This window comes from Papilio xuthus, unplaced genomic scaffold, assembly GCF_000836235.2.
Source record: "Papilio xuthus unplaced genomic scaffold, Pxut_1.1 DF827714.1, whole genome shotgun sequence".
Classification (NCBI taxonomy): Eukaryota; Metazoa; Arthropoda; class Insecta; order Lepidoptera; family Papilionidae; genus Papilio; species Papilio xuthus.
The window spans coordinates 472,194-484,116 of NW_013530935.1; the positions used below are offsets into that span (position 1 = coordinate 472,194).

General features: G+C 33.1%; 2 protein-coding genes across 4 annotated transcripts; one reads left to right on the forward strand and one right to left on the reverse strand.

Annotated features, from left to right (window-relative positions):
- Positions 1-664: 664 nt before the first annotated feature.
- Positions 665-7,617, reverse strand: LOC106116693 (E3 ubiquitin-protein ligase Mdm2). The gene is made up of 5 exons (XM_013310615.1): positions 7,450-7,617; positions 6,689-6,751; positions 4,147-4,274; positions 3,696-3,887; positions 665-2,056 (listed from the first exon to the last, which is right to left on the reverse strand). The coding sequence occupies exons 1-5, from the start codon at positions 7,475-7,477 to the stop codon at positions 1,382-1,384; spliced, it is 1,086 nt and encodes a 361-aa protein (XP_013166069.1). The 5' UTR covers positions 7,478-7,617; the 3' UTR covers positions 665-1,381.
- Positions 7,618-8,112: 495 nt separating this feature from the next.
- On the forward strand, positions 8,113-10,798 carry LOC106116694 (ubiquitin-40S ribosomal protein S27a). 3 transcript variants are annotated; one of them, XM_013310617.1, is made up of 4 exons: positions 8,113-8,201; positions 9,736-9,868; positions 10,070-10,265; positions 10,549-10,798. In XM_013310617.1, exons 2-4 carry the CDS (start codon positions 9,744-9,746, stop codon positions 10,693-10,695), a joined length of 468 nt encoding a protein of 155 aa, XP_013166071.1. In that variant the 5' UTR covers positions 8,113-8,201; positions 9,736-9,743; the 3' UTR covers positions 10,696-10,798. The 3 variants fall into 3 exon arrangements, with proteins under 3 accessions (XP_013166071.1, XP_013166070.1, XP_013166072.1); XM_013310618.1 differs by lacking the exon at positions 8,113-8,201 and adding an exon at positions 8,224-8,294; XM_013310616.1 differs by lacking the exons at positions 9,736-9,868; positions 10,070-10,265; positions 10,549-10,798 and adding an exon at positions 8,583-9,422 and having other exon boundaries at positions 8,123-8,201.
- Positions 10,799-11,923: the final 1,125 nt, after the last annotated feature.

Below are 11,923 nucleotides of genomic sequence, written 5' to 3' on the forward strand. Positions count from 1 at the left end.
ATCTGTAACTTATTCTTTTCTTTTTTCATATACAAAGGTAAACCAGTTAGGTATTACAGTTGTTTTTTGGTTTTAATGAAATTTTAATAAAAATTTATTTTGGCCAAAATTTTATCTGATTTTTTGGGTATTTATAGGGTAATAAAAATAAAAAGCATGTATTCCTGAAAAGAAAAAATTTATTCATTAATAATATATTTTTTTTAAATAAGATATTTCAATCGAATATTCTTTTTCGATTTTCTATTCTTTTTTTTTTCATTTCTAATAATTACATGAGTGGTCCAAGTGTAACCATATTATAATGAAAAAATAACTACGAAAGGCACAATATTTATCGTACGTTAGTGTCCATTCCTAAACTCATTTTTACACATTCATAACTCCCATTTATAAACACAGAATATACGTTTCGAAATAAAATCAATTTAAAGAGAAAACAAATGATAGAAGCTCTACGCGGTAGGAAAAGATGGTGGGTTTGATTTTAGTACGAAGTTAAATAGTAATTATAATAAAATTTCTTTGAAGCGTTTTTAATAAATATATATATGTTATTTTTTACCAGGAACATATTTCTAAACTTAATGCAAAACGTCGACAATTATTAAATTGGCGCCAATATCTATCTGTCACTGTTAATGACATTTGACAAATTTTGACGTTTATTTTATTGCACAAAAACCGTACGAAACACGAATTTATTCTGTACTTGCCGACTAACATGGAAACATATTAATATTCTAACTCTGAAATAAGCGTATGTATGATTTCTTGCTGTATACTAAAACATGTTTCAAACTTAAGACAACTAAATAAGATTTGAGGTTACATTTATTTAGGTCGAAACCTCATTTGACCTTAAATTATGTGACGATTTTTTTGTATTTAACCTATTTTCTTTTACGACCTAACCTAGACTTTACATAAACAATATATTATCTCTTTTCGGTGGAAAACTAGTAATCTAATCAAAAAAACTTACTCTGAATATATCACTCTAAGAACTAGACAATTTTAATGCAATTTGCAAACTCTTCTATTACTATATACAAAATCCACGCGATCATTTGATCAGGTACATAGCCACAACGCCTAAATCTAGATTTAAACCTAGATCGAATTAAAAACGTATCGGTATATTCCAGAAATGTACCCTGAATCTACCTACCCTGAAAGTGTTATACTAATAACCACACTTCTTGAAAATAGACTAATCTTCCTTCATCTTGCATAAGTTATTGTGTTAGAGAAATATTTTTGTTTTAGCAAGTTATGATTGAACATGGCCACTGTTTACTTCAGTACCATAGTAAGATAATTAACAATTATTCAACGACCAACAAAAGGTAATCAACAAATTATTTACAAATCCTACCGACTACATAACGACCGCCTTGAGTACATTACTGACTTTACAGTTGCAGACGGGACAACGTTTAGCTTTAGCCCAAACTTTTACTGCGCAGTTGTAACAACAACATATGTGTGCTATTCTACCGTGGACAAAGACACCAGACTTTGGTTTAGAAAAGCAAATTATGCACATATTATCATCCCCATCTAGATTCTCCTTTATTGAATTGATAATAGCCTTTTTGGATAATTTAACAGAATCTATCTCTTGTATTGATAGAGATGGATCACTAACCATTTTAACTAACGGTTTAACTTTCGTTTCGCTATCCGAATCGCTTTCGGAATCTGAATAGTCAACTTTCATACGTTTGTCCCTACGGTCGGCGGATTCCGCGCGACGTTTCCGTCTATTTAATATCACATTTTGGCTTAAACTAGTCTCACTTTTGACCTCATTATCAGCTGAGAGACCGACCCCTTCGCTGGGACCCAGTTCCTGGCTGGAGGCTGATATGATGCCTAAGGATTCGACCCCCGAGTCCTGTGACAGACGCGCCATGTTGTCGGAATCGATCCTAGATACGACGATATCCTCGTCTTTTGTATTTATGTCAGGATCTATCCGTGTGTTGTCGCGCTCGAGCGAGTTACGCTTGTGTTTTCGCTTCGGCCTCGGCGGGAAGAAGTTTTTACGTACCTAGAATATATCAAGTCACATTTTATTATACAGACATTTGATTAATAATCAAATTTCCCGACAATTTAACTTTATTTCTGTTACAATAGTTTTTTTTCAAGTTAGTATTTGCTGATATCCAAGGAATACAGTGGACGCAAAAAAAAATCCTCCAGACTCCAAAATTAATCTCAACAATGTGTAGACCACTAGACCTTGAGACAGAATATTCTTTCATTTCCTATACTCACCTTCACAAACTTACTATTGTTCTTCCTTCAACCATTTGCAGACATTACTATATTTAAGCCAAACATTACAGGATATGAACCTGTCGCCACACATTACAAAACAGACAGACAAAACAAAACATTTTTGATTTTATGATGACAATCAAAGTTGTTTAGAAAAACTAGCTGAGAATCGAACCCAGGAATTTATAAAACAATTATGAATTGTTTTATACAAAGAATATTTTTGAATAAAAGATTTTTCTGATCAAGAAGAGAATTGAAAAGAAGAATTAAGAAGTAAAGAACTAGATAACTTATAAAAGTGGGGAGAAAAATGACCTTTGTCATAGAGTCCGGGGAGATTTCTTGTAATAAACCATTGCCAGATGTAATGGGTCCAATTTGAAGGTCTATAGATGGAGGCAGCAGTTCCAATTCTGGACTGGTCTGAAATTATTACGTAGAAAAGGAATTTGTAAAATCTGTAATGGTTTGAACAATTAGCTAATACCTTAATACGGTAGATAATTTGAGAAATTTAATTAGAAACAGAGTGGGGATCGAACCACAAATTAGATCATGAATTAAAAAGCTGCTCAAAACGGTTTTTTTAAATCAAAATTCATACATTTCTTAAAAAAGCTTCAAATTGAACATAGAAAAATGTAGTGTGTTTCGAAACACATCTAGAAATTAGTTTGGCCATATACCAATTGAATATTTCAGTCTTTTTTTACTAAAAGTGTGAATAAAACATTGAAATTGAATCCAATGATTGACATTTTTCTATTGTAAATACCATCAGGGAAGAATGGGCCATGCTAGACAAAATAAAAATGTGCCGTCAAAAATGAAATGAAGCGTGTCATCTGTAAATTACTGCAATTATTTTCTAAAAATCTAAAGAGATGAATTATTAATAAAAACAAACATTGCATAAAACACAAAAAGCAACAAAACAATACAATAGTGCAAACTTGCTTTATCAATGTCATAATTTTTAACACTTTGTTACATTACAAGGTTATCAAAAGTTAATGTTACATGACCTTTTGATAGTGGCCTTGTTTTGTATAATGATAAACAACATACACAATTGAGTTTTCTTTTAATATTTTCATAATTAGGACATTGTTGCACTGGATATGGGATGTAGTAACATAAAACAAGCATCGGGTTTGGGATTGGAAGTAGAAACAAGCCTAGAGTTGACTAGAAAGGACTAGAGTTGGGACTAGTAACAAACTATAGCATTGGTACTTACAGAAGACTTAGGGATGGGACAAGGAACGGGTCTAGGGTTGGAAATAAGAACATGCCTAGAATTGGAACAAAGAACATGCCTAGGATTGGGACAAGGAATGGGCTTAAAATTGACGCTAGCAACGGACCAAAGTACAGTGCTAGGGCTGGTATTGTCAACGTACCTTGAAGCACTTCTCGCAGTATCGATAGAGGGGGTTGTTGTTGCGCGCGAGGCATTGCGCGCAGTACCAGTAATCGTGCAGATCAATCTCGCTGTCGCTGCCATTTGACTCTGTCTGCTCGGAGTCGGCGAACACGAGGTCGCCGTCGTCTCGCATTGATACCTCTATCACTTTTGTCGTTATTATTTCGTTCTGGAAACAATAAGTTACATATGATAAGACCTTAACAAAGATGGGTGGATGCAAAGGAAATGATGTGTCACACATGGAAGGAGACTTGACCAAACTACTGTCTCATGAAGTATTTTAGACAGAATAAATATGGTAGCCACAAGTCTGAAAGACACCTATAATTGTAGCTGCAACATATTGTTTCCCATCTTTTTTTCTAAAGCATTGCTTAGCGAGACACATTGTTAGGTTATGTTTGCGAAGTGTTATGTGAACGTACGTCGCTACCGCTGGAGGACTGCCAGGAGAGTGGGGCGTCGTCCTCGGGCTCTGTCACTGGCTCGTACTCCACGTCACGCTCCTCCTCGCTGCTCGCCCACTCTGTGTCACTCGTGTCACGCACAATATCTACAAACACCACAATCTTCAGCCACACAACCAAAAAAATTTTTTTTGTATTTTTTTTCCACTTTATCTCATGATATCCCAATTTCTAGAACAGTCTCTGGTTCGTTATTACATGTATTTTTTTAATTGTTTTTTTTGCTCTCCAATATTTTTTTTATAAATCATCATTTTTTTAAAAGTTTGATTAATAATATTCGCTCTCCGTCTATTTTTTTGTTATATCCTTTGTCTTAACTCCATTCTATTTTTGATCTATTTTTTTAATTTCTTTTTTCAAAACTTTTATTTTGCTCTACTGTTTTTTTATGAACATTAATTACAAAACACAATATATAAGTACACAACACAATAGCATGCAAAATATAAAAACATAACACATGTTAACGAAAATCACAAACAAAACTATACTAGTACTACCACTAATTAATCAACACTATCTTAAAAAAAAACAAAACCTATCAAACATTTAAAAAAAAACCTTACAACATAATATGTATTTTCTAATTTATGAAAGTAACGAAAAAGCTTATAAAATGACTGCAATATTATAATTGAGGACAAAGAAACCATTCTTAAAAAGCCGCTACCATTGTTAAAGTTAAAGCATATGAAAAATTAATATTAAATTTACGTACTCCATTAACCAGAATGTAACTGCAAAGATGTGTAATCATGATTGGTATGGCTTAGTTAAGAAATGGTTTAATTAACAAATCTTCCAATTAATTTTATGCTATTTTCCTGGTATAGTTTCTGGTCACTGATTTAACATATATGTTTATTGTCCAAATAAACATATAACCATAAGACTTTGATATAATTTTTACACATATAACCATTTTCACTGTCGAAATACTCTAACAATAACATGTCAAACCTGGATAAACGAGAAACCTATATAAACAGGAGCCATTGTCAGGACCTGACAGACAACCTTAATAAGAATCTCGGAGAGAAACCTCTATAAGTTAGAAAAATATCACAGTCCTTTGGAGTCTCACTGATCCAGTTTTGTTCTGTCATCTCTCACATTCTGTTTAAAAAAAAGATAGTGAATATGGTACTGTATGTTGTTAACACATGGTAACTATCGCTAAGATGAAATTGATGATTTCTGCGTGCACTCTTCATGTCCTTACAACCCTCACCTCGGCTGCCCCGATGCCACACATTGATGGTGGCAAAAATCTGACAATATTATTTTCAATTAATTATCATTCATACAAATGTGACAATTATATTTACTATTAAAATTATTGTGGAATAAAATAGAAAGATTATAAAATTACAGACTGATATAAAAAGCAAAGAAAAGTAGAAAATTTGAAAATAATGTATATATTACATACCTATATTACAATATGATACTAATATTTTAATCGTCATACATATATAATATTGAAATTAAAAATATACAAATATAAATTTCTGAACAATATATATCAAAATCTCTAATATTACATAAACTATGGATAAATATTAGACAAAGAAAAACATTCAATATTTCTAGTAGCAAATAGTATAATTTTTACCATAAATAATGATACATCAGAATAAATATTAGTCATCTTTACAAAGACTTTTTGGTAAAAAGAAACGAATTTGTCCTTGAACAATGGCCGCGTACAAAAGAGCGGGAAATCGTGAGATCGTGACAGCGGTCGCGACATGTTGGCGCAAGTTTCGTTGTGCTCTGACTCATTGCACTGCACTCATAAACAAGTCATTAAGTCACTTCCTATGACAATTAATTACAAAAACCACTTGCAAAATAATCAATAGACTTTTTGTTAAACTTGATATCCTTGTTTATACCAGTAGGAATACCAGAGTAAAAATGATCCTTTTCTTAAAGATAAATTATACTTCTCCCGAGTTTGGTTTTTACTTTACTAAAATAGTAAAGTAAAGATTACCTTGTTTTTAATTATATTTGAAATCATGAAAAAAAAAACAATTATTAGCAAAAAATTGTCACATATTCATATTTTTGCGATAAATATTACCCAATTTGTTTAAAATGTTATTTTTAAATATTGGCCACTGACTCTACAAATTTTCAGATATGGCTCACTGTAGATAGATAAAGGCCAGGTAAAATAGATTTATTGTATAGATAAAAGCAATGCGGGCTGACTGTTTCGCAGCATGTCCTTACATGTTTTAAAATAAATTACAATTGTTTTTAGGTTCATATCGAGTTACATTGTATGAAAATAAAAACGATTTTAATTAGTAAGTAAGTAATTAATACCCAAATGTAATTTAAATTAATTTACAGTACTGGTTTTCAATAAAAGAAATTTTTCACCTATGGTGAGCAAAAAATATTAATAAACAAACTTTAACACAGTAATAACTCGGCACATGCAAACCTTTGAGCATACAAAACCAATAAAAAAGTATATTCTTACCAGTTTCTTTTCCTTGGATGCTAAAAACGGTTTCAGTTGAACAACGTCTGCTCCATGAATGTTCTGAAATTTATTTGTAAAAAGTTTAATTGGTGTTAAACATATTCAATAGCAGCAGTTAATATAGTAATTAGAAAAAAAAACAAAAAAGATGCATATTGTGAACCTCCTGTTATTTGAAGTTGCTTTAAAAATGCACATTTGTGAATTAAAACCAAATGTTTTTAGACAATGAAGATTACAATCTGTATTTGTATCTGTAAATAATTTGAGACATTATTCATCTTTGCTAATTTAGTTTTATTTACCTCTATGATAGCCTAATTACATTTTGAGACTTTCCATACAAAGCCATATAGCTAGAACAAAACCTTCAAATTAAACAGTACCTGTCAAAAAAACCCAGGTCTTTATAACTATAAGCTTATAACTTAATGCCATTTGATATTAATGTCTATAAAGATATGCACAGAAGTTGAAAACAAATTAAACTTTTTATTCTCATTATTTACATCTGAGTTTCCAGGTATGTAAGTTTTTTTACTATCTACAATATAGGTTTCCAACCTTGGAATGTATTACTGGATGCCATTCGACCATTCACAAAACGAATACTACTACTTTGTCCTTGAAAAATGCGCGTATAAGATGCCATGAACATAAAAAAACTAACCGCTATAAAAACACACCTATACAGAAACATATGACACCATTTTGTACATTAGGATATTAAAGAAAATATTTAATATTACAATTTGTACCTGATGAGAACGAAGCAGTTGTATTCATATTCGTCAGACCTTCTATCTTCTGTAAATGTTATAAAGTTTCGATTGATAATTTGGTTTGATTAGTATTGTAAATTTTGGATGTACGTTTTCCTTCACATCAACTCGTTTCAACTCGTTTGTGGAATTTTTTGATGTACAAATTAAACAACAGCTTGCCGATTTGCTATTGGTCGTTTGTATGCGTCGTTGTCAAAAATGAACCAATCACAACAAACTTTCAAAATATCCACCAATGGCATATGGAGATCGCGTGTTCCAAAGAGTGAAAAATATTATGACAATTTAAAAATGTCTTAAAAATCATAGACTAGAATTATAGATAATATATCCACCAACCCAATTTTGTGCTCGTCCGCGACTCGAACTCTTATGTGAACCAAATAGTTAAAATTATAATTTTCCTTGTGAATAATCAATTTCAAATGGGTTTATGGGTTAGTTACCGTAGTTCTTCTGTCTTCTATCTACATCGCTTGTTCTTTTCATTGGCTTATCTTCTCCTTTTTAAATAATAAGGATTAGGGTTAACGCCGACTCGCAACTCTTCGCATTGTCCACCCGTGCAAGGGACAATAATGTATCATAATTTTATACCTATCTTTATCAAATGATATTTTTGCAACTTTTATAAAAACTTTCTTATCTATGATTTTTGTAACTGGTAAACTAATTTATTGTCTATGTCAAACTTCCTTTTCCTTGTGGCATGGTGTCGGCATAAGGTGAGTTTGTCAATCTTGTAAAAACATTTAATATTTCCCGTAATTTATTAAGTTGAAACTTTCTTTTTTACACCAAATGATAATAGTGTAAACGTAAGTAATATCTTGCAATTTTTATTCGTGAGCTTTAAAGCAATATGTTTAAACATTGACATTGCACGTGGGTGCCTACGACGTGTTAGGAATATTGAAAATAAATTTATTTTCAAGTTGTAATTTAATATCAGACAGTAGTCTGAAGTGGTGTGTTTATTAGCAGAGAAAAAAAGTAGTAAAAAACATTACATGTGAAAACTGCTACAACTTAAATGTAGTGAAGAGGTTACACTTAGCATTTGGTGGAAGTTGAAGCTTTTCATAAGAAGTCACATTTTGTTGTAGTTGCCGTAAAAGCAACCACAATGCCGCAGAACGAATACATTGAACGCCACCAAAAGCTTTACGGTAGACGTCTTGACTATGAAGAGAGGAAGCGTAAGAAGGAGGCCCGTGAGCCGCACAAGAGAGCAGAAAAGGCGCAAAAACTGAGAGGTATCAAGGCTAAGATCTACAACAAGGAGCGTCGCAATGAAAAGATTCAAATGAAGAAGAAAATTAAGGCACACGAGGAGAGAAATGTTAAACAAAACACTGAGAAAGTATCTGAAGGCGCCCTGCCGGTGTATTTACTGGACAGAGATGTACAGTCCCGCGCCAAAGTATTGTCTAACATGATTAAACAGAAACGTAAAGAAAAAGCTGGAAAATGGGATGTACCAATACCTAAAGTAAGAGCACAAGCTGATGCGGAGGTGTTCAAAGTCTTAAAATCTGGTAAATCTAAACGAAAAGCTTGGAAGAGAATGGTAACTAAAGTGACATTTGTAGGAGAGAATTTCACACGGAAACCACCAAAGTTTGAGAGGTTTATTCGGCCAATGGCTCTACGGTTTAAGAAAGCGCATGTCACACATCCTGAATTAAAAGCGACATTTTGTCTGCCAATAATTGGTGTTAAGAAGAATCCAAGTTCTCAGATGTACACAAGTCTTGGTGTTATCACAAAGGGTACAGTTATTGAAGTGAATATATCAGAGCTTGGTCTTGTAACGCAGGCGGGTAAAGTTGTGTGGGGCAAGTACGCCCAGGTCTCCAACAACCCGGAGAATGATGGAGTTATTAATGCTATACTCCTTGTTTAATGTAATATGTGATTTCATTGAAATAAAGACTTGTGACAATTTTGTTGTTTATTTAACTTTACCTTTAAGATGTTTTAAATTTAAGAATTAAATAATGAAAGCAATTATTTTGCTGAAATAATATCAAAAAACAATGTTTTTTCTAATCTGATAGTTGGTTATTTGAAGTAATCATCGCAGGTCTTATTCAAATACATGGAAAAAAGTCAAAATGAAAAATCTTTTTTTAAGTTAGAAGTATTTTAAACTAGCTTTATGAATTTATTTGATAATATTGTGCAATATTTCATATATTAGTCATGCACTCATTGCTATGTTCATCTGTTTACAAAGATGTTTATGTTTAATTTTAGGAGCCAAGATGCAGATTTTCGTGAAAACCCTCACGGGGAAAACCATCACCCTCGAGGTTGAACCCTCGGACACCATCGAAAATGTCAAAGCCAAGATTCAAGATAAGGAGGGAATCCCTCCGGACCAGCAGAGGTAGGCTTATGTCTTCAAAATCATGAGTTGCTTAAACCCTCTTTCTAAGCAAGTTTAAAAATGAACTGTAAAATAATTATTCTCAGAGTCCTCAATGGTCGCTATTAAATTCTATTATGAGTTAAAATAAATTGTGGAATTTATTAATATAAGCTACTTTGTACCTGAAACCGAATGGTATCATTTTACCTTTCTATCCAGGTTGATCTTCGCGGGCAAGCAGTTGGAGGATGGTCGCACACTCTCCGACTACAACATCCAGAAGGAGTCTACACTCCATCTCGTGCTACGGCTCCGTGGTGGCGCCAAGAAGCGCAAGAAGAAGAATTACTCCACACCCAAGAAGATCAAGCACAAGAAGAAGAAGGTCAAACTAGCTGTACTCAGGTTTTACAAGGTGAGTTAAAGTAGTTTGATAGTTCTATATATTACTGCCAATTTTGTAGAAAATTTCACAGCAATTGCTAACTATGTCAAGAATACTAGCATTGGCCCGCGACTTCAGCCGTGCCGAAAAAAAAATCGTAGCCTATGTGTTCTTTCAGACTATAGCTATGCCAAATTTTAGCAAGATACATGGAGCTATTCTTGATATAACTTTTAACAGATATCCATTCATACATACATCCAAACTTTGGCATTGGATTAAGAAGTGATATAGAGTTAATGTATTTGTGCAGGTGGACGAGAACGGCAAGATCCACCGGTTACGTCGCGAGTGCACTGGGGAGCAGTGCGGCGCGGGCGTGTTCATGGCCGTCATGGAGGACCGTCACTACTGCGGCAAGTGCCACAGCACCATGGTCTTCAAGGATGACGACAAATGAACCTCCCACCCCCACTCCAAACCCCTCACTTAGCTCTAAGACAAACCCCGACTCGCTGTGTATGATGGATTTGCAATAAATCTTGACACAGTGTCGGATTATATTTCGTTTTATTTTTTTATCCCCCATCCAATATTTGGTAAGTAATTTTATCATATTTTGATACATTCCAGTTCAATCAATGATATGTTTCAAATATGAATTACCTCGATCTTTTAAAATAATTAATAAATTATAGAAACTAGATTTTTTGCTAAACATAAATTTTTGACGTCCGATTAAACCCTATGACGTCACAATATGGCGTTGCTTTATGAACTTCTTATTGGAACGCATTTTCTGTGAATATTTTTTAAGAATACTTAAGCAATCGTTACTGGACATGAAGACTTTGGTGAAACTTCTCTCGTAAGTGTGATTGAAAGATTAATTTATTCACATATAAAATAACACATAAACAACATGGAGTTAAAGATGGGTAAGTAATAGATTTTTATGAAGAAAATAAATTAACAACAATAAGTTTTTGGTTTTATTTTTCCCTATCCAATTTAACGATCTAAGGAATTTATGAAAGATAAACTACTGAATAATCAGATTTTTGTCGGCGAGGATTTTTCTGTTTGATGATCTCTGTTTACCCTAAATGGTTATAATGCTAGTGAAGGTATACGAATGTATATGTAGTCAAATAAAATACAATTTGATAATTAATGTTTTTATTGAAATACTGAGAACGCTTTGTGCGGCGGCGGGAGGACGGCGATGTGCGGTCACAACACAAGAATCTTATCTGACAATCATATAAACTTAACTCCAATTTTAAACTAGATTCTATGTCAAAATTATTTTTGTTGATACTTGCGCGCACGTTCTTACAACCGAATTGGATGTCCCAAAACAATACGCATATAAAAATTTTAGTTAAAAAGTTCCAAGTTAATCTTAAATTCATAAACTACGGTAAAGAGTTTGTTTAGCTATGTAGAGCGTGTTCATCAATTCCTCTAAGATTTGAATCAATAATTGCTTTATCTCGGGGTAAGTCCCGTGGCTTCAGTTTGTACCGCACATCGCATTCCAACGAGTCGTGGGCATTCGACAGCTACACAAACCACACAAATACGACTAACTATCTAAAACTACAGACACGAGGCTCAGATCATTTACTGCCTGGAATGATTTACATTTTCATCTTTTTATATTCTACACAACACTTGTACAATGC

What these genes read in the sequence shown, in the direction of transcription:
- LOC106116693 (XM_013310615.1), bottom strand. Translation starts at nt 7,477, where the DNA reads ATGAATACAACTGCTTCGTTCTCATCAG. An exon ending in AACTGCTTCGTTCTCATCAG is followed by an intron (nt 6,752 to 7,449) that starts GTACAAATTGTA and finishes AATAAATTTCAG; the next exon opens with AACATTCATGGAGCAGACGT. An exon ending in AGTCCTCCAGCGGTAGCGAC is followed by an intron (nt 3,888 to 4,146) that starts GTACGTTCACAT and finishes TATTGTTTCCAG; the next exon opens with AACGAAATAATAACGACAAA.
- LOC106116694 (XM_013310616.1), top strand. Translation starts at nt 8,603, where the DNA reads ATGCCGCAGAACGAATACATTGAACGCCACCAAAAGCTTTACGGTAGA.